The 26,364-nt window shown below is 39.8% G+C and overlaps 1 protein-coding gene across 4 annotated transcripts; it reads right to left on the bottom strand.

Moving 5' to 3' along the window:
• Positions 1-653: 653 nt before the first annotated feature.
• Positions 654-25,831, bottom strand: ulk1b (unc-51 like autophagy activating kinase 1). Of its 4 annotated transcripts, none has more exons than XM_044175330.1 (27): positions 25,150-25,831; positions 23,960-24,052; positions 23,528-23,569; positions 20,227-20,259; positions 19,058-19,094; positions 17,144-17,317; positions 15,671-15,744; positions 15,212-15,313; positions 14,295-14,353; positions 13,609-13,691; positions 13,211-13,261; positions 11,674-11,765; positions 11,316-11,481; positions 10,957-11,020; positions 10,641-10,727; positions 9,801-9,944; positions 9,531-9,679; positions 8,371-8,630; positions 8,034-8,239; positions 7,510-7,631; positions 6,965-7,090; positions 6,284-6,468; positions 5,666-5,850; positions 5,088-5,206; positions 4,777-4,934; positions 4,162-4,297; positions 654-3,855 (listed from the first exon to the last, which is right to left on the bottom strand). In XM_044175330.1, the coding sequence occupies exons 1-27, from the start codon at positions 25,237-25,239 to the stop codon at positions 3,800-3,802; spliced, it is 3,093 nt and encodes a 1,030-aa protein (XP_044031265.1). In that variant the 5' UTR covers positions 25,240-25,831; the 3' UTR covers positions 654-3,799. The 4 variants fall into 4 exon arrangements, with proteins under 4 accessions (XP_044031265.1, XP_044031267.1, XP_044031266.1 ...); XM_044175332.1 differs by having other exon boundaries at positions 10,957-11,011; XM_044175331.1 differs by having other exon boundaries at positions 11,316-11,478.
• Positions 25,832-26,364: the final 533 nt, after the last annotated feature.

Genomic DNA, 26,364 nt, shown 5'->3' with positions numbered 1-26,364 from the left:
TTTCACAGCTAAAAAATTAAGTCAAATAAAAAACAAAACTATTCAGTCACAAAGAAGGGGAAGGTAGGTACAGTACTAGGAATGATCAAATATTCCCCAATAGCCACAGGTGTTGGAGGCCACGAAAAATACTTTCATTAACGTATAACGTGTTGCTATATATTGCATTTGTCATTGGCAATTAAAGAGGGAACTAACACTAATGGTACCAGAGACATCATGGAATGTGAGGAAACATTTTAAAAAAATCTAAAACACAACAGTATGTTTTGACCAGCTGTAATGTTAAGAAGATGTGACATGTGATGGATTGTCTAAACCATGCCAAAACAGCGGTATGTTCCTTTAAATAGACTTAACGTTAAGTCCCTGATATCCAGTTTAATTGGTTTTAACAGCAGGTTTAATAGGTCAGCAGCAGGAAAGTTGCTCTACCTGCCTAGCTATGGGGACTAATGAGGGAAACTGATTAGTAGTTGTTGTTAAATTGTAATCTGAATTCTTCCAAGGCCAAACCGAGCATGGGGAAGTTTATGATTGAGTAGGTTAGGTGTATAGGATCATAAAATTTGTCATGGTTCTAAAGGAGCTAAGGATTTCTAGTAAAACTTTAATCTCCACAGCTGAGGAAACTCATATCATCTTAAAACAAGTTACCTTTCCTTTTCACTTTATTCATGTTGCTACTCTCAAACAGTAAAGGTTACATCACACACAGGGACACTGAGATAGTGTGTATGTCATAGATATGACAACATTAAAATGCGTTTGCAACAGTAAGAGACAATGTGGAAGATCAGCAGAAGGCCTATTCTTTGGAAATGTATAGGTGGTATGGTACTGTCCTCTCCATGCCTGCAGCATCATGTACACAATAACAACAATAACTTAATTTACAATATTTACAGGCAATACAGAATTAGTAAAGAAAAACACAAAATGAAAACATTCAGGTATGTTCTTAAACATACAAAAACAATATTCCAAATCAATCTATCATGGGAGTGCACATAGCAGAATCTTCATGAAGGTTACAATTCATTTTATCTTTATGTGATACTTGTCCTGGAGCTGGTAAGGAATCGGTATCTCACTCAAGGACACTTCAGCAGACTAGATACGTGCTTGACATAGGGCACTGTCCCCACACTTCCTACACAAACCTTCTGTACCACTATACTCTTATTATTATTTCAACTGCTGCACAGATTATCTTAATGGTGCTTTTGACTCCTACCCAAGATAATCATCATTAAGATGGCCGATAGCAATGATTGTAGGGAACGATAAAAAGTGACACATGCATCGGTTTTATAAAGGTTAGATGTCCTCACTTTCTGCTAGCTGTATCTTTTGAGACATCGCCACTATGTACTCACTGAAAAGAACAGCATGGGTAAGAGACCAGAGAGCCTGTGGATGAGTTGATTTAAGGAATGTACACACAAACAAATATTATAAACACGCAGAATGCTCGCGGTAAAGTAATATCCATGAAAATTTCAGAGAAAGTTCTCTGACAAAATACAAAAGGCCACAAAGCAAATACACATAATGTATATTTAGAGAAATCTTCACTGAGAAAAACCTTTCCTCCAGTCTGTTCTGCTGACAGTGCTACTATATAGGCTTCATAATCTCAGCGTAAACTATCTTCAGCTCTGACTATACATTAACACCTTATTCTAAAATATGCACTTAGTCGCCAAATTAATTGAAGGCAGAGGAAAATATACCTCGGGGAAAACGGCCTGGCAGTGGGTTACACCAGAGGAACCCTTGGTTTCAGAGGATGTTTTAGTTTCATATGGCAAAGTGGGATTCTACCCAGAGTCAACTACATCCATGCAAATCCACTGTAATCAAAATCAAATAATTCGCATCTTGTTACAGAGCAATGTTGTTCGTTCTGTACAGAGCAAATCCCACTGTCTATTAAGTCACCAAACATCACTTCACCCATGCATGCACACAAACTTCTCTTTGAAAGCAACCCAAGTAGAAGCTGACCCTTCCAATTGGCCCACAATTTAGGGGAGTAAAGGTATCCTGTTGGGATGTATGGCTAAAGTCAATATCAACAATACACAAATATTTCAGGTAAAATACACATTTTCGACTAGCACTCCAACTCAACAGGACACTTTTCATCAAAATCAAACACAATCATCACACACCGACTACTCTGAAATAGAACACAACACAATCGATGCAAATCATTTTTCAGTGTAAAGCAATTTTTCTTTTCCTTCTATGGTTTCATAGCTTATACCATCTCTTAGTCAACATCCTCATATCAAACATACATTACCTTTTAACAGTAACTATAATACAACTAAAACTGCAAGAAAAGTATGGAAGTAGAAATCTTTAAATAAGCAAAGCTGTCTAGGTGTCTACAAACCTGGACATGTTTAGCATGTTCCACTCAAGATTGTTCTATACAGTACTTCAACAGTGCAAAAACATTGAGACGTTAGCCCTGGGATAGACTTAAAATAGAGTTATCTAACACTTGGCTAATCTTAATGCAGTCTCTCTCCTGTTAGCCCTACATTCAAATGTGTTTATACTTGCTAAACTCCAACATGATTGATTGATAACATAAAAACAGACAGAATATGGAATCGTGTGAAGAAATGACCAGCAACAGCAGCACCTACGCTTCTGTATACCTGAATAATACATCCCAGGTTATTGCAGCATCTTTAACATGATTGTTATCAGGGATGCTAACAGACAAGTTTCAGTACGTCTATAACTATATTCTGCATGTAGCAGTGGGTTACTTAGTGTTCTCTGTACCCATTTTCTGCCTGTTGCTTTAATACCTGCCACCATTTAGATAACAAAATCCTTATTACATCATTGTTATAAAGATGGGACGTGGCCTTTGACATTAAGCAAGTATAGAATCAGTAAAGTGTCAAACACAGGAATTTTTCTCCAAACCAGCATATTTAGCTACAGAGAATCTAAAATAAAACCTAACACAATAACAACACTAAATTTTGAAAGTCATTTTGGCAACAGTTTTGTAATAGTGCTTGTATGCGCTTCCAGCCACCAACTGTAGAATTGCTATTTATACTTCCCTTCAGCAAGCAAGTAACAATTAGACTAAAAAACAGAAAAAATAAACGCAGGAAAGCAAACAAGGGGTGATAAGACAAACACACATTTGATGTTAATGATACTTGGCCATTCCAGGTCTTCATCAGCATGTCCTCATTATATGTAGGTGTACAGCAGATACTGTACTTTCCCTCCAGCAACTGATCTTGGTAAAATATAACATTTTGTCTATAGAGTTGCCTATTGCAAATTCATAGCTTGAATATTTGTCCATCTTAAAACGCTATCTATTTATGTTTAGATAAGTACTGTGTGTGGGTATGTGACCACTGACAATAATTGATCCTGCATGTGTTACGCCTAGTGAGGGGAATCTTCTTCTTGGCAAAAGAAATACCATGTTCAGTGCCAGGAGCAAAGTCCTCTCACATAGACGAGAGTGCAGACATTCTTTCACAGCACAAGTGCTTCATGTCCAACACTGGTACAAGTTTAACGTTGGGGAAGTCACTGCCACTGTCCATAACTTGAGATGAATGACAAGCCATTTAGAGAGCACAAACCCTGATAGTTCGGTGAAAAGTGAAGCCTTGTGGTTTTCTTGTGAAAACTAAAGCATTTCTAAGTGAAAACCATGAGATGTGGGTGGATATTTGGTTCCTTGGTAATGTGTCGGGTGCAAATGACTGACATCATAGCCACACTCCAAGAAGCAGCGTAGTACTCAAACACAGAGTCCTGACTGCAAAGCTGTGAGGCGGCGTTCAATGCACTCCTTACCTGCAGTCACAAAGAGAAAGGGAAAGAGAAAAGAAAAAAAAGACAATGGGTGGGTAAGCATAACAAGTCGTGTCCATGCTGTGTGGTTAGGTGTGTTTTGTTTAGCATTAGCTCATAGTTCATTAACATTACGGTGTACTGTGAAGGAACATTTAAGGGAAAATTTAAATAGCTTATTGTTTTAATAATATAATCATAAAAGATCATTTTTAGCTGCAGGAATATCGCACACCAAACTATGGTTGGTGCTGGTGCTGAGTGAAAATATTCCTTCTTTTTGTGGGATGAGCTGACAGACATACTTACATTTGCTAACACTGAGGATGTCCTCCTGTTCGGTGAGCAGCAGAGACAGGCCCTCCATCAGCAGGAGAGCTTTATGGTAGCGCAGGGCTGATGCTTCCCCCTGATGGAACATCTCGTCCAGTGCAGCCGCCTGAACCTGGGATGAGACCAGGATGCTCAAGTTAATATATGTTTGAGTTTAGTCTTGATTAAAATATCAATATAATGCTGCTGGGACATGCAATGAGCCACAGTTCTGTGAAAAATAACACTTCCTGCACCAGAAAACAGTTGTGCTGTCATTTATAAACTTTTGTTTTCCTTGCTTTGTGTGTTACTCTTTCCTGAGCGAATATACAAATACAAACATATACATATGGCATTACCTTTTAGCCATTTATGTAACACAATTACTATAGTGGCTTTACAATAAAGCAATAATTTGAGAGCAAATGCTTGGAGCCTAAGGGATATTTTCACCATTCATGCACTAATGTTGGTAACAAATGCTAGGTGCTAATCATTTACTGGATTCCCACAGACAAAGTATCTGAATGATAACGCTGTGGCCTGCTGGTCAATACTCCAGGTCTCCTTCTATGCTTCCCAAGTCTCGAATGTTTCATCTGGGCTTACCATCTGCACTGTGTGGCTGAACAGCAGCCGCTCAGCTGTGATGGAGGTGATTTGGTCCATTAGACGGTGCTTTCTGGAAAAGAAGCGCTCCAGACGGGTGCTGAGTGAGCGACAGGATGCCACACTGGACTTGTACAGCTCATTCAACCTTCTCACTACTGTATATGGACATAAAATTTTATTTTTTTTAATTTAATATGCTACCAAGATAATCATTCTGTTTCGATCAAAATTGTTTTTCATTTCGTTTTAATATACATATTAGACACTTTAACAAGACCCTCCCCCTTACAAAATGAAATGGCTCATACCTTGTTTAACTGTAGTGGATGGGTAGAGTTTGCCCTGTTTAACTCGCTCCATGGCTGTGTGTAAGGCAGTAGACAAGAGTTCTGCAGTCTTAAGGTAGAGAACCAGCTGTTCTGCATGACTGAGGAGAGAATCACACACACACACACACACACACACACACACACACACACACACACACACACACACGATACTTAAAACTCAATTATAAATTGAAAAATGAGACATGAAATACAAAAAATACAATCTTGGCGTTCAATTATGAAAGTTAGTGAAATGAAAGATTTGTATAGCAGATGTATAGGCAATTATGCATCAAAACAGTCACAGACAATCACATGTGAGAAAAGATAAATGCAACCACTGGCTACCAACCGTCATGATCTGAGGACCAAAGTCTTTCCCATTAGATAACACGCTCGCCATTATCAAACTCATTTGCAGTTTGTTTCCAATATACCACAGTTAAGAAGGCCCGAAATCTCATCCTCATTTTTCTCTGCACTCCATTTCTACAGCCCACTTTATTTATTTTTTACTGCCATCAACAAAGACTCAGCCGTAGTTGATTTGGCCTTACCTCCACTCTCGGCTCAGTGAGCTTATCTGATCTGCTACCAGGCTCTGCTGCTGAAGGAGGCAGGGATGAGAAATGTCCCCCAGCTCCCCAATCACCGCGGCCCCACGGGCTCCAGCCACTTCCATCAGACAGCGGGCGAAATCCAACGTGAAACGCAGGCTTTGCACAGTGTCTGTATGCTCCTGCTGCACTCCGACAGAGACAGGAAGAAAGGCAGACAGAGAAAAAGGGAAAGGGAGATGGGTTAGTGATAGAATTTTAAACAGAGGACACCAGAATGTGATTTCGCATTCAGTCTGCAATGGTGAAAAGAACGCAAGCATTAACAGGATACAGGTCATTCAGTGGATTTCATTATTCCACTCTCAGATTCCACCTTAGGCTATTTTGCCACGATGACTTGAGCTAAAGACACTTCAACTACACTATGCTCTCTTTATCTCACAGTCCACACTCTCTAGAGGGATTCTTCATTTCAAGAGCTTATGAGAATGAACCCCTGATTGATGTACACAACAAAAGAAGTAATTGTTGCATACATACATAGAATATACAGAATCTAAGGGATGACTCCTTTTTCACCACTTTCCAGAGCTGTGTATAAAACCTGCTTCTCACCTCCATCAGCGTCTCCTCAGGCAGCTCAGGAGCTTCGAAGGTTACATGACCGCCCATGTTGGCTGTGATAGGATCAGTGAAACTGTAGCGTGGACTAGAAGGAGCCTCAAAGCCATCCAGATAGGTGCCTGTCTGGGGGTAGCGGCTTGTTAAGGAGCCTGCAGGGCTGACTGAAGTGAAGGAGCCTGCAGGAGTCAGAAAAAGACATGGCAAAAAAAAAGTAATATTTATTTAATAAATAAAAATTAAATATAAAATAACGTGTGTGGATAGCATTTCAACCAACTATGCTGCTTGTTGTTTTTGGCATTCACACTTGTGTTGAGTGGAGATGCGTTCCAGTTAATGATCAATATTTTCTTTTCATAAATACTCTAAGTGGCAATTACCAATTGGAAAATTGTGTGTTCGGAAAACCAGTCATTTGGATTATTACTCCCTTAATGTAACTACATTGCTCCACAGTTTGGCTTAATTTAAGTAGAAAATCAACCTTTTATGCTTACCTCCATAACATTTAATTAAGTTTCCACATCATGGAAAATGAAAGTAATAGCCTCCCAGTGCTCTATGTCTTATGATGTGCAGAGCATAATACTAATGCTGCTGGGTAAGTGGAATTTGATTCCCACTTGCTGTACAAGGGATGTGGAGACAAATTACTTATAATTAATGTGCTACCTGAGTATTTCCTCTGTCTGGAGGTATGAGGTGGGGTGCTGCCACTGGGAGGAGAGCCCACAGTGAAAACCACCTGTGCTGGGCTGCAGGAGCCAGGTGCAAGGCCTCCCCCACCACTGGGGGGCGCTAGAGGGCAGAAAAGAGCAATGATTGAAAGTAGGGGAGGGTGGTGGGAAATCCTGAAGATAGATAGATAGAACATTGACCATGTTCATTTTCCAATAAACACCAAAAACTGATAGACCATATTTTAATTCAAGCTCTCCCTGTAAATTACAGAATTAAAGAATTAATTAGAATAGCAATGTATCACATTCTATTTTCTTGCAATATATTATTGACACACTGATAGCTGGAATCACAAATCTTAGAAATTTTGACTGTTGCTGTAATTCACAGTTATGTCAGTTTGGGAGTAGTTTTTAATTAATATGCATCTAATCCTGAAGTAAGCCTGTCACGTGTTGGAATGAGCCACGTAAATACTGAAATCCCAAACTATGTATACATAATGTTTGTTAATGTCAATTGACAAACGTGCCTACCTGTTATGTCTATGGCTTTTTCAGAGGTCACGTTCTCTGTGCTGCCTCGGTCACCCACAAGTCCTCCTGGTCCAAATGCAGCCATCAGCAGCATGTCAGACAGACGACCGGCGCTCTGAGACCTGCACCAAAGAGACAGGAGACAGAGACACAGAGCAGAGAACATGGAGGGAAAGAAAGCGATACGAGGGGCTATCCAAATACTGCAGATCTCAGGCTTCTACAATGTATTGTAATTTATTCATTGTAAAAAAAACTTCATATATAAAAAAACAAAACAATACGCTATATGTTAAAAAAGTGCAAGGAATTAAAAAAGAAAAATCTAAACCCTGCAATGCACGGTTTAAGAAGGAGGAAGATACATCTCCAACTCGAAAATAGTTTGTTTTAAACCCAAACAGTTTGCCATTGCACAAGCACTCCTGTCTATCCTGTATTTGTAGGCAAACAAGTCCTCCTGGATATGCAGCATCAGCTTGGTAAACATAAACAGAAAACAACAGCAAAAACAACAATCTAACCTTCCAAAGCCCTTGGTATCATCATTCAGTCTGTGGATGCAGTGGGCAGGCTGGGTGACCTGTGTAGGTGCTTGTTGTCCTGGGTCTCTGGGCTCTGGTGGGGCAGTCCTGCTGCAAGGGGAGCCAATGACCAAACCCTGCTGTGTCAGGAAGGTAACAAGGTTCGGAGAGCTGGGCGGCTTGGGGAATTCAAATGGAGGGATGGTCTGAGGAGAGAGGTACCAGAGGTTTGTTTAAACTGATTGGTAGTCTTTTCTTGTTCTGTGTATCTCAAGAGAATTAAACACACACACATTCTTCTCTCTGTCTCTAACACACACACACACAGCTAGCTCACCCTGGAAGGGGAGCCCAGGATGGTGGGGAGGGGGCTACGCTGCATCAGCTCACTGAGCCTGGGGGAAGAGTGTAGAGGGCGGACAGTCATCAGGCCTGCCGAGGGGGCCACCACCGGGTCCGAGTGCTGCTTCCTGATCTTTTGCCTGCCACCACCACTGCCACACTCCAACAAACAGGGGGCACTGTGGAGCCGTGTGCCCAGTCCTGTGGTCTGTGGGTGTTGATGAGATGTTGGCCGGGGTTCAATGTGCTGAGGAGCTGTGGGACAGAAGACAGGCAGAATATTTCTGCTTTTATACAGCAGGTGGCATCACAAAATGAAACGTCAGACAGGCCAACGAGACAACAAATCTACTAAGAGATAGCAGAGAAGTCCTGCCTGACTCCCCCGCTGCCCTGCTGGCATGCTTGTCCAGACAACTAACGGACTGACTGTGCCAGCATGAGGCACAGAGGAGTAAAGAGCAACTGGTGGCGAGAAGGAAAGTGTTTGTGTACGTAGGAGGTTGCTTCATTTCCTCAACCATTAACTTTCAAAACTACTGAACAGTGAAACTCTAAGAAACATTTGCAAATTCTAACCACAACTTTATTTCCCTCTTTGTCTGCAGTTGAAATTTCAGGCAACACCATCTATAACAAAGCCAATCACCTTTCTAGGGCTGCACCTAATAAATACATTATAATTAATTGCTCTGCTTGATTATTTTTTGATTAATTAAACCCAAATATATTCAATTTACTGCTGCATATTTCCGTTTCATAAATGACTTAAAGGATGAATCGATGTAATCAATCAATCTTTTAATCAACTTATCCAGCAGTCGGGACGCCCCAAAGAGATAAGGACTGACTTTTCCCAAATTTTTGCTTTTTTCAAATATTAATTACATTCAGCTCTTCAGGCCTCTAAAAATCCTTCAAATTAAATATCTGAGATAGAAAAATCCTTCTTTGGTTGAATTGCTCACAACTCATGTCAATTATTTCAACACTATACCGCACAGTTGCACTACAATAAAGCCAACAACCAGTTAGCTCCAAATTGGTCAATGATCACGCTACATTCGCAAAATTTTCATTCAAGATGTAGATACAGTACAGAGAAAGCTGTGATCTGCATCTGTGAAAGTGGTTTACAACTAGCCTCTGAGCTACCTTGAGGGGAGAGATGGAAAGGTCTGGCGCTTCCCAGGGAAAGCCTGTGATTGGTGGTGACTGCTCCCTGCCCGTAGGGTGGTGAAGGCCCGGTCCGTGCAAAGCCCAACAAGCTTCCACTGCTGCAACGACGCACTGGTGTTGACAGCCTAATAAAATAAAGTTCATGAGTTGCTGCAGTCAAGTAAATACTAAATTACATTTGCAATAGTGGGACATGTGTATGTGTTATTGTCTCTGTGTTGTATGTGCGTGTTTGTGGTTACAGACCGTGGTGAGCTATCCTGTTTGGTAGAATGGAGGTTGTGCTCCATGCGCTGGTAGTTCTGGAGCTGGCTGGGGACTGGGATAGGCAATGACTGACCATGGTTTCCATAGTTACCACCGTAGTTACCTCCCGAGAGCTCACTGGGCCTGCCAGCAACAGTGAGAAAAACAGAGTGTGCCGAGGGAAAAACGGTTATAACAGAGGGTTAGTGTGCGTGTGTGTGTGGACACAGACAGTTTAACACTTTCAACAGGAACACCAAATATTATGGAGAAGAGATATTCTGTTACTGACCGTCCTGCCAAACTTGAACAATGTTTGTAACGTAAAAACAAACATTGTGTGTAAGGATAACATGACATGATCTGAGGTTAATTAAAAGCTCTGTTTAAATATTTATTTATTACCAAAAATCCTGAAAAAAGTTCACAACTTTTAGTATTTCTAATACATAATAATGTAATGTGTTTATGCAGATGAAACACTGAGATCTACTCTTACTTGAACACTGGGGCTATTGAGCTCTCAACATATAATTCAACCCAACTCAAAAAAGTAACATGATCCACACATACATAGCCCATTAATATAAGTAATTTTGATAATTTATTTTTTTTAATGTATTTTGGTTCCTTAAGTTACACTGCTTTAGTCGACTCTAGAGCATGATATTAATTAATTTACCAGCTAACAGGGAATTTTATCTACTCCACCAGCTACTTTGGCCATTTCTGCTTCTTCTTCTACCATTAATCATTTTTGTATTTTACAGCGTCTTGCCCTCTGATCGACACAGCACCACATCTATTACCACAACCAGACATTCAGCTTTGTGCTGTTACCTGACAGGACTTGGAGACCCACTGTAGGAAGGTGAGTGTGGTGGTGTTTTGGCTTGGCTACACAGACCAGCAGAAGCCAGAAGAGAGCTGATTAAAGAAGAAAAGGGACACAGGAGACACATCATCAGGACTTAATTAAGGTGCCATTTTGAAATGGAGGAATGAAGGAATGTAGCATATGTTCTCAGTTTTACTATAATGTAATTACAGACAGTCAATTATCCTCCTTTATCAGCTGCATCCTGTCACACAACTACATGAAGTCAGTGTAAAAGGGGCGATGGCAATCTATGAATAACCAATCCTTGTTTCTTACCCGCTGTTCATCAGGCTGTCCGGCAGCACTTTACTCTCACATGTCAGCTCACCCGCTGGAAAACCAGGAACATCAAAATCAAAAGAACATCAAAATCAAAGAAGAGTGAAAAGGGCATTTCCCCAAGTACTGTACATTCTGTTACATAAATAATAAACATTAAAAACAGAGACTGAAAAGAATGACAGAAAATACATGTCAAGATACAGTAGACCTCCAGCTTAGGAAATGCTGGAAATGCCACATAAAAGCTAGTCTATGAAAAAAAAAAAAAGAAGATGCTAAAAATTGCCAAGGCTAGGACTATGCACAGCTGCATTGCACATTTAGGTTGGGATCCCATGAAAAAGTTGTCTTACTGGTGAAGTGAGCAGGTACCATGACAAAGTCATCTGTGTCACAGGAGGAGGAGTTCTTGCTGCTGCCACCCCCTCCAGAAGAGTCCTTAAGGAGAAAACCAGTGGCCTCCAGGGTAGGGGAGGCCAGAGCTTTGGCACGCAAATGCTGAACTTCAGCAAGAGACTGCTGCAGACACAACGAGACAGAAAGTAGCAGATAAACAAAGAAAGACTTTAAATAATAAAAGAGCAAACAGTGAGGGACAGCCACATAGGTGTTGACTTGGTTGGCTTCTATGACTGCATATAAAAACACAGCCTCATTACTCAGATGCAGACAGAGAAACGAGGAAATAATACAGCAATAAGAAACACAAACCGGTGGTGAGGCGAGGTGAGAGGTGGAAGAGCTGCTACATGAGCTGGCTGATGCAGAGCTTGGGAAGCAGGTCATGGAGACAGTAGGAGTTGCTGGAACAAAATGCAACACATTCGTTAGACAACTCAAGTATACACACAATGCAGTTTGGTGAGAAACACTCAATGTAAATAGAAACCATGTCTGTTTACAAGAGATGTCCACAGGGCACCTATCACGTCATAACTCTATGATGTTTTGCTGACAAGTAATACTATGTGGCTGGCTCTACTGCTAGATAGAATGAAAGTATCATTTGGATGATATTGATATGATATATATTTTGAGGGTTACATTTTATTTTGGAAGAGATGTGAAGTTTTGCACTTACTGTTTTAACACTAGAACCGCCAGCAGTCACTGTATACCTAAAATTTACCCGCTATTAGAATGCATTGATTTTGGGATTATTTCTGCTACGCGTTGCTCAAACACACTTTGCGCAGACATTCAGCACTTTGGGTGTGCACTTCCCACAAACAGCATCCCAGCACTTCAGGCATTTACAGAATGTTTTACTGTGTTCGCATTCCGTTTTTATATGCCTATATGATGATAATAATGATAATAATAACAACAACAACAACAATAATGTAGAAAAATAATCTAAGGTGTTCTTCCTGCTTGTCTGTTTCAGACTGGCGTGCATCCAAACAATTCGTATCAATTCCAAAATTCAAAGTAGATTTTTACCCAATGAAAAAATCTATAATGACCACTTTTGCTAAACAATAGGCCTACACTGCGGTCGAAAACTCCTACTCTCCGCAGGTCAACAAGCACAATGAGGGAGCCGCACACCACCTGAAGGGACCGCAAAACACACCTGTATCAGAGAGAAAGACTACTTCAGACCATTTCATGAATGTTTATAGGCCACATTGGATAATTTTAGTACAGTAGTTTTGCCTCACTTTTCACAAAGGCTCTGGATCGCTGTCAGATGATGACCCGTTAATCAACCCAGGACACATCGCTCAGTCCTGAAACCTCTCCTTCATTCAATGCATAGAGCAAGTCTAATGCCTGTTTTGCATTCATAACTTTCTTTCTCTTATCCAAACTGAAGGTTAGCCTATGACTTGACACAGCTCTGTCACGCGTGGTAGTAGACAAAAGGCGGCAATAGAATGTTTATCTAAACGCACAAAATTAATAGGGCAAAAATGACTGCGTTCTCTATCGGGGAAAATTTTACATGCTGGCGAACAATAGGGGGTGCTACATAACACCCTTTTACGAAAAGTCAAAGACTGGGGGACTTGAATATTGTATTGAAACAAAGTTACATACAATCGAAAAACAGCAGCGGGTAAATTTTACCCGTTGGCAGCTACAGTGTTAAGAAAATGTGGAATGTTTATTTACTTGTGTTGTGCAAGACATTTTGATGTATATATCAAAATGTGTACAATACAGATTTAGTCCTGAACTTACATATTACTGACAATTACCCAACCAAGCTCCATTAAGAAGTGTATTGTTTATTCTTACTTACTCTTTTTCACAGATGAGCTAGCCTCCAGGAAAGGATGACAAAAAAACTCATCTACCAACAACACAACAAGAAATAGAATTAGTAGGAGGTAGTGAAACGAAGCAACATTTCCTACATTAAGAATCTTTGCATGATATAAATATGATGACCTACAGCATTGTGCCAAAAGTCCATAGACACAGACATACATAGTATTTTTCTCCGTGGGTCTTTATGCAACACTTCTTTATCACAGAAAAACACTACATTCACAGGAACATTAGTAGCATCTGCTGTCTGGGTAATGTGACTAGATAAGCATTTATAAAATGCTATATCAGTAAGTTATCAGTGTAGGTCTGCACCAACACCATGTAGTCAACTTTTCATAAATTTTACTGTGCTTGATGTTCACTAACCAAAGTCCATGCGATCCTTGTGGTTGCGCTGCAGCAGACCCAGCAGTAGGTGCCTCAGATGGCTTGAAGTCTCTCTGGGTATGCTGCAAAACAATAACACCACAATCAGTGTGTGCTGCCATGCAGAAAAAAACCCCAAAAACTTAAAAAGGTCAAATAACACAAGAGAACACTGTTAATACAGATACAGCAACTTTTAGCTACAGTTGGTTTACTCTATGTTTTTACTGGAACCAAAAAATATCTATCTGTATTTCCCAATTCCCCATGATTCAAAATAGGTAGTATCTTTCACAATTAAAGTGGTCAACAGTCCAAAAACAGGACTTTAAGGCAGGCTTTCATTGGGCAGCTGTGATAAACTGACATTGTGCTGTAAAAGACTAGGTTGTTGGGGGCTTGTCATCTCTAACATGTTGACAATCAACTGCTGTTCAACTGTTAGCTGGCATGGCCGTAATTGGCAGCATCTATGTAGAAGACTTCTTTTGGAGACTGATCAAAATATCTGCTTTTAATAGCACCGTGGCAACACATTTTCAAAGATAATGGGGTCTTTCTGAAGGGTTTTGGTCAGAGCGTCACTTTACATTGATTATTATACAAGCGCAGAAAAAAATAATGATGCCCACTATGTTTTTCAGTCTTTTACCATAACATCTGTCAGTCACATGAAAACTCCTTACTTGGGGCTGAGAGTCTTGTTTTTTTCATAGAACAGCCGGAGGTCCTGGGGACTGCTAGCCTAAAGATGACAAAAGGTCAGAGAGATAGTGTAAATGTGTGTATGTACACACATAGTCATACCACCTTTTCATACAACAGTGGCATACATTTTTTATGGCACAGTATGCTGCCAATGCACAGACTGAACCCCAAGCCAGACACTGTTAATGACACAGTACCACATGTTTTAACATGCCTGTCAATGAAGCCAAGAGTGAAGCTATTCAGGTAGTTTCAGAAATGATGCTGGACCAGTTTAGATAAGGTAGTTTGTAAGAAGTTATGTGTTTCATCTTTCACAGCATCATTTAAGACAGCCGAGGCAAATTGCTGGGTTTTTGTTTCTTCTCATCTTTCATTTGATCTGGAGAGAAGAGACAGCCTGTTTGAATACTTACAACAAACAGACAGAGCTGCAGTTTGTGGACAGTGATGCAAGATGTGTTAATACACTTCATTTTGTTACTGCTCATGTGTTCCATCACTTTAATCACATTAAAATATTAGACCTCATGTAAATGCCATTAAAGATTCCAGATAAGCAGCCAGTCTCCAAAATGATGTCACAGATACAACCATTACAACATTGTGAATAATTCAAAAGCTGACTTTCACAGAAATGAAGGCAAAAAGATACATTTAGATACATTTACATCTTTGGCCTGAAGCCTATTTGAAAACACAGTTGACAAACGAGGGTGTAGCATGGTTGTGGAGTTTTGCTGCTGGTCCATCCCTAAATTAAGTGTAAGTAACTATGTGTGAAACAGGTCATATTGCAAAAAACAAAACAAAACAAAAAAAAAAACCCAAAACAGCTATGCTTGAATGTAGCCCGAATCAATCAGCATACAACCTGTGAATGTAGTGTGTTTACCTGAAATGGAGCCTTCCCAGTCAGGCACTGAAACACTATGGTTCCTATACTCCACAAGTCGGCCTTGGCATCATAGTTTTGGGACATAATGACCTCGGGAGCCTGGTGAGGAAAAAATAGTGAGATTGCATGGAAATCTTAGTTAGTGTTACCCATGCTGTATTGTTTTAGAGAATGTGTTCAGCTAAAACTGTAAAAGGTAAAAGAACTAGATCTGAGCTGATCAAAAAATTGTGTTTTGAAATGACACCTTCTCAGAAAGGAAAAAACATCCTTCTTTTTTAAGAGAAAATTAACGTTCTCTGCTCATGACGGACTCTGTTAACTTGTCTGAGTCTGAGTGAAAACACAGAAGTCATCAAATCTGAACGTGCTTGGGTTTAACAACCAGCTAAAACATTTGAGTATGCTGGCAACTATTTTCCCTCATATCTATAAAAACCTACAAAACATGCTTACCATGTACATAGGAGACCCACAGAGTGTTGCCGCCATCATGTTGTTCTGAAGGTACCTGGCAAAGCCAAAGTCCGCTGTGGAGAGAGAAAGGGAGAGAGGGAAGGAAGGTGATCAGCAGTCTAAACAACTGCTGTGTAGCTCAGTTATCGAAGGCAAGCAAACTCCATTTATGAGAATTATCAGCATAGTCAGAAAATGTATTGATCAGTCATAACATTTGGCTGATTCTACTCATTATATACTTCATTTCAACACAAGCACACAGCCTATTTAACAAGTCAATGAAAGCATTTCTAAGTTCTCCCTGTGCCGCTACAGATGTGCTTGTATGTCAGCTCCTGCATCTACGTAGGTACAATGAGTTTGTTTATGTGTGATTGAGAACAGTGTGTTTGTTAGTGTGACTGAGTAGGTTTTCCCAGAGTCATGAGGCTAATAACATTCTGCAGTGACTGGGACTGACAGAAGCCTCAGACTTCACTCCCACAGGGCAATGAATTATCTCCAGGGGAACAAGAATTAATAGGCTTAAGGATTAGCAGAGTTTCCAAACAGCTCAACAACACACACTCACTCTCTGTACTTAGTCATGACACTCATTATAGTGATTACTTGCTGTTATACCAACATCCTCTTTTGGGTCAAATCAGTCAAACTCAAAACTGAGGAGACACTTACATCATGTATCTGTGAATAGGTTTTCTCTTTCTTTGTATTTTTTCAACAGTGTTTTATCAGAGGAAGACTACCAACACTGCTGAGGGAAAATGTGAAATTCTATATATAATCTAATCAATTTCCTCTGACGAGTTTAGTCTTACAATCATAGTATAATAAATTACCTTGGGGAAATCAATACTAGGTCGCTTGATTACGCCGTAGGGATTTCCATATGCTGCTTCATGACATTCAATTAGTTTTCGCTCCTGTAGAGGGTTCTAGTGCTTTCCTATTGAATCTCAATGTATACCTTCAAGCTGTGGTCTCATGTGTGAAATGTTAAAATGTTTTTGCTCTTATTATTTCTGACTACCTTTATATACCTGTTTGCCCATATTAATCAATAGATAGTACAAGGTTAGACCAAGCAATGCTACATTTTAAAATCTATTTAATATAAAAAAATCTCAAAAAGTTAACAAATGTAGCAACATTTCTTGAGATAATAATGTCCAGTTTTAACTACATTGTATATGTCCAGTGTTCGATGTTCGATAATCATAAACCATTTGTTTGTTTTTTGGTTTAATTTTTATGTAATTTGTTTTTCTTTATTGATGTTGTATATCCGTATACCTCCTAGAAGGATCACTATGGAATAAAATTATTGCCAATCATTTTCAATGTCACTCTGTAGCACTTTGTGACAAGCCCATTGTGTTTAAAGGCAACAACGGAAACCTGATGATGAAACGTACACATGCCATCATGCCATGTGTACATGCTCGCAGACTCTCACACCATCACACCTACCGATCTTAATGCAGGTGTTGTTGGAGTGCGACTTGCGTCCTGGTGGGTAGGAGAGCAGAATGTTCTGGGGTTTGAGGTCCCTGTGGATTATGCCTTTGGACTGTAGGACCCTCATTGCCCCTGCAATCTGCTGCAGGAAAACCCGAATAGTGTCCTCACTGAGCGTCCCTTTGGCTGCAGAGGAACAAGAGGTAAATAAAAAGTTAATTAACTACAAGTTAACTTTGGTATCCTAGGTGTACTGAGTGATTATCATACGCTACAGTGCGTGTGAACTTAACTACTAATGTAGGACAGACGGTGGGGGTATAGTAGACAGATAGGGACTGAATGAGCCTGTTTCCTAGATTTTTTAAAATGTATGCAAATCATACTACTTTTCCAAACAAATCCTGGAGTCAGACCATGTGACACAAAACAGACCATCTCATTTTACCCCTAAAAATATCTCTGAGATGGTTTTTTCCTCCTATGTTCTCTCACATCACCCCACTGCCACTTCCTGCTCCCTGTCCCTTCCTTCCCTCCAATCATCTCCCTCATCTCATGGTGGTACAATGTGGTTCTATGTGAGAGTCCCTCCCTTGTCTTGAATTTCTCTCTGGCTCCACCTCCCTTCCAACAGATTTTTAAAGCCAGGCTCAGGCTTGACTTGGGCCAGGAAAAAAGTTTTGCTCACTGACCACAGTGGGCAGTGGATCCAAAAACACTTGTGAAACTTTTTTTTTAACCAGGCAGGCAGAGCCTATTATTGGAATAGGTCGACTCTGGGTACCTGACAGACAAAGTTAGCAGCTACAGCTATAATTTGTCTGCAAACGGCTAGTGGCTGACATCTTATTTCCCACCACGCCCACATTGACAGACACCCCACCTCAGACGAGTTGAGTGTACTGGCTATTGAGAGCTCTGCAATTTATGAGATGTGACAAACCTGAACAGAATTGTAGACTTTATTCTAACAACATGATTCTCTCAGTTTGTTAGCATAGTGTTGACTCAAAAGCACACTTGCAAGAAGTGGTGCACTGTATGTATGTGATGAATGTCTCACATATAGTATGTGGGAACATAGCAGGGAAGTTTCTCTCTGGTTTTATTACACTGTATGTCAAAGTCAATTTTAAGCCTTAGGTCCTCCACAGGTCCTGAAGCTGTTACTGAAGCACCAAATCTGTCTCTGTCTGTCTGTCTGTGCCCCAGATAAAAGGCTGCTTCAGCCTTTGGGCGTGTATTTTACTGTTAAGTTGTTCCCTTTTCTTTGCAGTCTTTCAATCTTCTTGGCAGATCTAACAGAACTGAAAAACGATTCTTCCTCTTCTACTACTTGATGTCTTAACTAACAGTTCCTATCCAAATATTATTATTCTAGGACCCTAACAATATTTGTTAAATGTTTGAAGGTTGATTTTGTGATTTAAATGTCTTTATTGGTTGCTTCTTGCATGTTCAATCTAGAAATTAAAGTTTATTCTACCATTGGACATTGTGACATCATTGTAAATTGCTCTTATCCTGTCATTTAAAGAATTTGAACCTCAATGTGACGATGTATCTAACAATGAACTATGCAAACTACTCGGACTGCCACCCTACAGTCACCCTGAATCCATCCTTACTGGGACTCACTCTTCTCTGGTCAGTTCACATCAGTAAAAAAAACCCCATCATAATAAAACAGTACTGCATGGCAAAATTTGGTTCTAGCTTAATTAGATTGCACTGCAATAAATGTATAGAATCATTTTTCAAATGTCTAGTTTTTAAAGAATGGAAAGAGGCATTCACATGGTTTTCATAGAGACTCTCGCGTTCTTGTCATCAAGCAACAAAGATGATGTTTCACCATGAATTCATTTGGTTTTTCTACTTAGAAGCACCTGGAGATTTTAGTAAATTAACTGTTGCACTTACAGTGTAAGTAGTCAGCAAGGTCACCCCCATTGCAGTACTGGGATTAGAAAGAGAGAAGGGAGAGAGAGAAAGCATAAGAAAGAGAGAGAGAGAGAGAGAGAGAGAGAGAGATGAAAAGGAATAACATTAGGACACACAGGTAACATGGAGGGCTGGTGTGTAACTATAGTGAATAAGTGTCTGACATCATCCAGTCTCTGAAGAGACTACAAAGCAGGAGATCAGAGCAGTGATTTGCTGAAGAGTGATGTGTTTACAGATTTATAGCCTTGCTCTCATTCCCAGCATCAATATGAATGAACCCAGAAAAGGACGAGGTGTGTTGTGACAGGTGAGGCTCTGAAAGGCGGCCTCAAAAGTCATTTCCTTTTCTAAGACAGAGATAAGCACGAAACAATGAACATAATAATAAATGGAATGAGTTAGAGAGATGCATCTGCTGTCCCTTTCAAGCCATTTACATATGACCACTGAAAGCTAAAGGTAATGCAACTAAAGAATAAAAAAAAAAAAACACTGTTCTGCTTACAGTCATATTCCAACCATTTTCAGATTTACCTGCAGTTCTCAGTATTCGGTACGAACGTGAACACTGCATTTTGAGATCTGATGCCTCTGGTGAGCACTGTATGTTGCGTAGCTAAAAACCTCCTTGTCTGCTTGCCAACAACAACTGTCAGCCATTATAGCACCCTAACCTTTACGTTGAAGTTGTGTCTGAGCAATCTTTTCTGCTTGGCTGGTGAATTTGTTAACATGATATTGCATGTATCTTTACAACCCACATGAACAAGAACAACCAGCTGAGCAACAATTCTTGTCATGCCTTGCAGGAATGATAAATATGTACAGTATGAAGCATGATTTTGAGCACTTAAACAATAATATCACTCATACTGAACGTTACTGATTAAATCTGAGTTCTGTGTTGTTTCCTGGTACCCAGATGGAGACAAAAAACAAAATCAAGTGTAGTCTAAAGGTCAAAGTATTGGTAAAGCGGTCACAGCAAAAACCTAGCAGCATTTGGATGTTGACTGGTGACCATTTACCCCCCTTTGATGCCTGAGGACACAGCTAATTATAGCCCAGGCCCTGTCAGAGCTGCCTGCGAAAGCTGAGACAATACAGCGCTGAGCAAACAAAGGCAAACATCACAGCGAGCTTACCTCCATTACCAGGTACACTGAGCTGGCAGTTTCCTAAAGAGAAAGGAGATAAGAGTGGGGGTAAGCAAACACATGTCAGTGGCAGACAGAGGAAGGAACAGGTGGTACTCGTGCGTGATCATGTTCAAGCAAGCTAAGCTGGTGATTCGGATTGGAGAAATATACAACAGTCTAAATGGTTGCAGACAAATTAAGGATTAACTGCTAAGACAAAAAACAGTTTGAGCTTTGTAAAAGAAAAACACAGAGCTATAGGCAAAAAGAGAAAAACAAATGAAAGGCAGATGCCAAGAAATATCAAAGCTTTGCACAGTAGTACTCCACATAAAAATATGAATTTTGTAAAACTGGATCTATCCCACACTCCAACACCACTGGACTTTTAAAAAGAAATGTGGCCTGTTCTTTGCTGTGAATCTTGCATAAGTTTCCATAATGGCAAATTTAAAAGTAAAAGCATGCCTGGCGTCAGCGAGACATAATGAAAACAATCTCCTGTGCTACATTAATACTGAGCCAAAAACAATTAGGGAATTAGATGGTTGGCACTGCTGTCAACAGCATGATCAAAACAATGGGTAAATCACGAGCAAGTGAGACACACAGACAGTGAGAAGTAGTTAACTGTCTAACTTTTAACTCATAAGCTCCCACAACATCACCGACAAACAATAAATAGCCATTCATTCACAAACAACTTGGGTAAGTTACAGTGTTGCACATTTGGGGAAGTCCGAGTTCCAGCAACTATTCTAAAATCGGTGATCGGTGAAACCTTCCTCTACTATCCTCTCTCTGTCTGAGGCACAAGTTTTGAAACAAAAAACATAGTGCAGCCTGCTTGAAAAAGCTTTCTTATCACATGGCAATAGATGACTGCAGTCTTTCACTCTGACCTCATCTCAATATCTTGTTGAATCCACCAGTCAGAAGCCAGACTGTTTTCTGTAGTTCAGCTGAGTCAGGACTTTTGAAATTGGTTGTCTTTGGCTTCATTGAAGATAGACAGCAACCAACCATGTGGTTTCCACGGGCTGTCTCTTTGTTGCATTTATCAGTAACAGTAGTGCAGCACCGAACTTCTGTTAGATAAAAAGTTTGGTGTTACGTCAAAGGAATATAATAATTAACAGATTTATAGTGCTATGGCTTGCTGTATACTGAGAACACCAGGTCACTTTTGTAGTGGCAACTATTTCCTGTTTCACAAGACGTAGTGTCCTCAGTGACAGCACAGGCAGCCTCTGTTCCTCTATGAGTGAAAATGTGTATCTAAATAAAACGTTACATTAGGGCTGCAACTAATGATTATTTTCATAATCATCTGCCAATTACTAGCTTGACCAATCATTGGTCAAAATGTAAAATGTTTCAATTTACAATTGTATAAAACAGAGAAAAGCAGCAAATCCTTACATTTGAGAAGTTGGAAGAAGAGAATGTTTAGTATTGTTACTTAAAAAATGGCTTGATTAAACGATTAATCGATTATCACCTCTGGTCAGGCTATCTATCTGCTATTGCTCAAATTCTGTTAAGAAATAGGAACTTGTTGCATTGCTTAAATTTTTTGGTACTGTGACACCACGGTGATTAATCGACTCTCTCTCTCATTTTAAGTCACTTTGGATAAGACAGATAAAATGTGAAAATCAAAGTAAATGCATCCCTCTGGTGTTCAGCGCTTGGTTTGGATTCAGTTTCCTGCTGACCTAATTAGATAGCTGGATGGTATGATCCCCTGCTCAGAACACCTACCCCGTCTGCTGCTGTGCAACAACAAACCTGTAATCTTAGAGCCCGGCTCGGACTATCTTAGATGCCCAGAGAGAGGTGCTACTGTGAGTCAGTATAAAGATAAGAGTGCAGAATATCTTTGCGTTCTGCATGGGCAGAGGCATTATAACCAGTTGCAAATCATTTTCTTTCAGTTTTTGATGAAGAGCTCTTGGGCAAAGCAGTTAAATCCCTATTTGCAATCAACACAACTGTGCTGGGGTGTTTGAGCAGCTAGCAGTGCTCAGCATATGCATGTATGCATGTATGCATCCACAGTCATGACATTTTTGTAACCTTCTTTACATGATGACTAAACCCTCTGACAAAAATGACAAGGGTAGAGGATGAAAGGTCAACTGTAATCAATAAAACAAATCTCTGCTAATGAAGCCCACAGTATCTGCTCTCATCCAGACTTAACATGCAGTTTTCAAATATGAGATTTCATATGGGATAAAAAAAAAGCTAAATAACTCAACATTGCATCAAAACAAAGAGCACAATGAGACCAGAAACATTTTTTGTTAATCTATGACAAGACACAGAAATGCAACGTGTTTTCCACTTACATATAAAATGTTATAAAACTGAAACAAAGACATTTGTTCCTTTCAGGTAACACAAGTTTCTCCAACAGCAGAGCATCCCTTGCCCAGTATTGCTACTGTCATTTTGCAATATTGTAGTATTGTCAGATGTTACAATTAGCATGATCTGTGCATCAGTTGTTTTTAACCAGATGGCAGTATGTTAGTCATGGACCAAAAAGACAAAAGAAAACACCTGGTGAGTTAAGATAAGTATTTATGACGGGGCAGGGGGGTTGTGCTGTCTAAACTATCTGGCAGGTGTTCAGACTGTTTACTAGGCTACTATCACCTTACAATGCAACACCTGTCTTGTGTGGCACTGAGCTGGTAAGAAGTTAATATTGTTGTCTATATTTGCACATGTACACGTGCACAGGTTGTATGGGAGCATAACACCTAGTCTACACCTTAGTCACCAGGTTTGTGCCTGGCCGCATGTCTCTTGTAATGAGCAGAAATACTTGAGACAAGTAAAAGGTTAAGACACTACATTTCCCAGAAAGCCTTAATCAAGGAGACCAACAGGAAGAGCCCATGTGACTGTAGACTGAATGTAAACACAGGAGATGATGACTGAGCTCAATGGGACACAAAGGCAGAAGTATTTACTGAAACTTTATATGTATTTGCTGTGCGTGGAAGAGCAGAGGAAAACATGCTTGAACAAGATGAAACAGAAAACAAATGTAGCAAAGCCTCATTTAACAAGCTGGGAAAACAAAACTGTTCAAGCTGAATGAGCCAGAAGTGGGTCGTGTGGAACAGACACATCCAACAACCCATCTGCTCTACTTTGTGAGCATGGACTGATGGGAAAACTGGGACAATAAGAGGTGTGATAATCGTGTATGTAAACAGAGGCCTTGCCACTGTGTAAACAGCCTGTTCTGACATGAAGAATGCCATTTGTGAGTGGTAGTAGTATGACATACCTGAAAGTCCAGTAATGCAACAATGTTCTCATGTTTCAGTTCCTGCAGAAATGACAGAGAAAATCATTATTTGGATAGTACATCCTTCATTTTTTTTTGTCCAACTTGACTTGTACAGACAAAGCCCTGTAGTCTGCAGGAAACATAAGAACATCTAGTTTCACTATGACATCCCCATGTTCAGTGAGTTGATGGCGTTGAGATAATCACTGCTCACATCTCATTCTAACATATGGCACCTCTCCTGCTCTAGCTACTGAAATATTCACTACAACAAAATGTTGTATTACCACACCACTAGCCAAATGATCTAAAACTTTAAAATCTCAAGGTGGCACATATGATATTAGAAACAGCAGAATAATTCTGAGACTTACCACTACTGATGTGGACAGAAAGTGTTGTTTTTGCCCAGGTTGACTTCTGACTTACCTTGAGTATTTTGATCTCTTTCCCCAACAGTGTCTGGGATTTGGCTAAGTTCTTCTTGTTTATGCACTTTACTGCCACCTCCCAGTCATGCTTCTAGAAGGAAACATTACATGCAAAATATATTTTTTAGGGTGGATAAAACAAATGCAATGCAATATGTGTAGCATTTGTTACACTGCACCTTTGTATAGTATATGAAGATCTACTTCCTTTGAACTACTGTACAAGTGTCTGTATGTGTCAGTACTTTAGTTACATTTTCTACACAGTCTATTTGTCAAAATCACAGATTCTAGCACATTTATTATACTTGGATACTTAAAGGTCACACTAAAACACATAATTTTGGACTATTGCTGACTGATGGTCTATATGCTTCCCTCCCTCATGCTGGTACTGATTACTTATCATCTGCTGAGGATGTAATCAGCCAGGAGATCAGGTTACTAAGTTAGTTTTTTGGAGCAGCCAGACTCTTTACATATATACTACATTTCCTACAACCCAATGCAATGTCAGTGCATTGTCTAACCTTACATCATATTTGAATGTATTGTATTATGTATGCATTTGTCATTAGATCCCATTATCCTCTATTATGGATGAAATGTGTCTGTTTGGCGATGCACTAATGAAGCAACAAAGATGCCACAGGCCTACATTTCCCCTAGTTGTTTTATTTGTTTCAGCAGATGTGGTATATTATCTTACCAGTGTGCAATTTAATTACTGCAAAGCCGTTATGAGTCACACTCTTTCATTCCAGGTAACTTAGGACATGTTTCAACGTGTTCATTAATGGATTCTGTATGGTGCTTTCTAAAGGAAGCAATTATGTCTGCTGCTCTGCATTTAAATTTGCCACGATTATGGACGTGCATCATCTGCATTATAAACCTTCCGAAAAACAAAGACCTCCACACAGTGACTATCCATGCATTAAGGAAAGTTGACGCAAGTATTTAATGGTATTTCAGCATTTTAGCCAGTAATTGCCTGTTATTTTAAGGAACATCCTGTATAGCTACCAGGCCTCTTAAGGCCGTACAACGAAAACAAATACACCAGATGGCCAATAAAATGCGATTCAGGCCTAACAATACAACTAAACCATTCAAGCGACCTTTCATTTCTTCTATGTTTGCAATAGTATATATTTTTAAAAAGGTAATATAGAGGACAATACTCACCTCTCGGTGTCTGCCTTTAAAAACGACGGCAAATGCGCCATGTCCTATCAGGTCCTTCCGACTGAACTCAAATTTCCCCACCGTCTCCATATTGTGCCCAAGTCTGATTTTATACTACTCAGACGCGGACAAATGAACGGGAGGCCTCTGGTCACCCTTCTTGTAAGCAAGTGCTCCTTTCTCCTCTGTCAAGTAGGGGCAGCAGCAGTGATGTTCACCCCCCCTTTCACTTGCCATGGGCTGCCTTCCTGACAACAAACTGTCCTCTTCTCTCATGTTCGCACGCATAGATTTTGGAGGTTAACTCCTAACGAAGCTGTAAGGTGATTTCCATCGCTGACAACGCGGCCAACGCGAAGTTAGCTAACTTAACAAACAGGACTAGGACAAGTCTTGTTGTCGCAGCTATCCTTGACGTGCCACCTTAAAAAGCAGCTCGCTGCGTTTTGTTTATATACAGAGGATCCTCACTTATGTCGTCTGAAGCGTCCTCACGGCGAAACAAGCGCTGGCTGTGAACTTAAAATAAGTTAACAATGTCTAATAACCAACAAAGACTGCGAATATTCCCCGTAATCTCTCGCAATTTGCAGCGGATTCGCAGAAACTAACAGCATCGATGATCCTAACAAAGCAGACGGCGTCTAGCCTCTGCAACATTGCGCATGCGCAGAGCAACTACAGCTGTACGTTTGACGTCAGAGGACCAGGGTCAGAAAATTAAAGTGACACTTGTTTTTGATCATATTATTTGTAACTTTGAGCTTCTACTGGAAAGTGTGTTTTTTGTTTTTTGAAGGATCAACACAATATATGAAAAAGAGTATTTTCTAATGAATCGCATTATATTTTCTGCAAAGCTTTACATTCATAAATGTAAATTTGCTAAAGTAAAACCTCACTTTCATGTTTTCAAGACAGAAATGGAATTATATATTAAGACGATAACTTCAGCAAAAAACAAGAAAGCTATTAAAACTATGAGACTGTGCTCCCAATTTAATGTTTTCACTTAAGTTACTTTCTCTTTATTTATGTTGACCCCTGGCATGTTTTGTATCTGTTTAATTCGAATTGTTAATTATTATTAATTATTAATTATTTGTATTATTGTATTGTTAAGTGAACTGAAGTTTTAAAAAGTGACATTTGTTTTGGCTAAAAAATACATTTTCTTATTAATGAAACCAAAATATAAATATAACCAAAATGCCA

Source organism: Siniperca chuatsi, linkage group LG18, assembly GCF_020085105.1.
Source record: "Siniperca chuatsi isolate FFG_IHB_CAS linkage group LG18, ASM2008510v1, whole genome shotgun sequence".
Taxonomy (NCBI): Eukaryota; Metazoa; Chordata; class Actinopteri; order Centrarchiformes; family Sinipercidae; genus Siniperca; species Siniperca chuatsi.
Note: the sequence above shows the minus strand (reverse complement) of the source record. Positions and strands in the feature narration are given on the sequence as shown.

Coding starts and splice junctions, on each gene's coding strand:
- ulk1b (XM_044175330.1), bottom strand. CDS start 25,239: ATGGAGACGGTGGGGAAATTTGAGTTCAGTCGGAAGGACCTGATAGGA. Junction 20,260..23,527: donor TTGCATTACTGGACTTTCAG/GTATGTCATACT, acceptor CTTTCTCTTTAG/GAAACTGCCAGCTCAGTGTA. Junction 9,680..9,800: donor AAACAGGATAGCTCACCACG/GTCTGTAACCAC, acceptor TTATTTTATTAG/GCTGTCAACACCAGTGCGTC.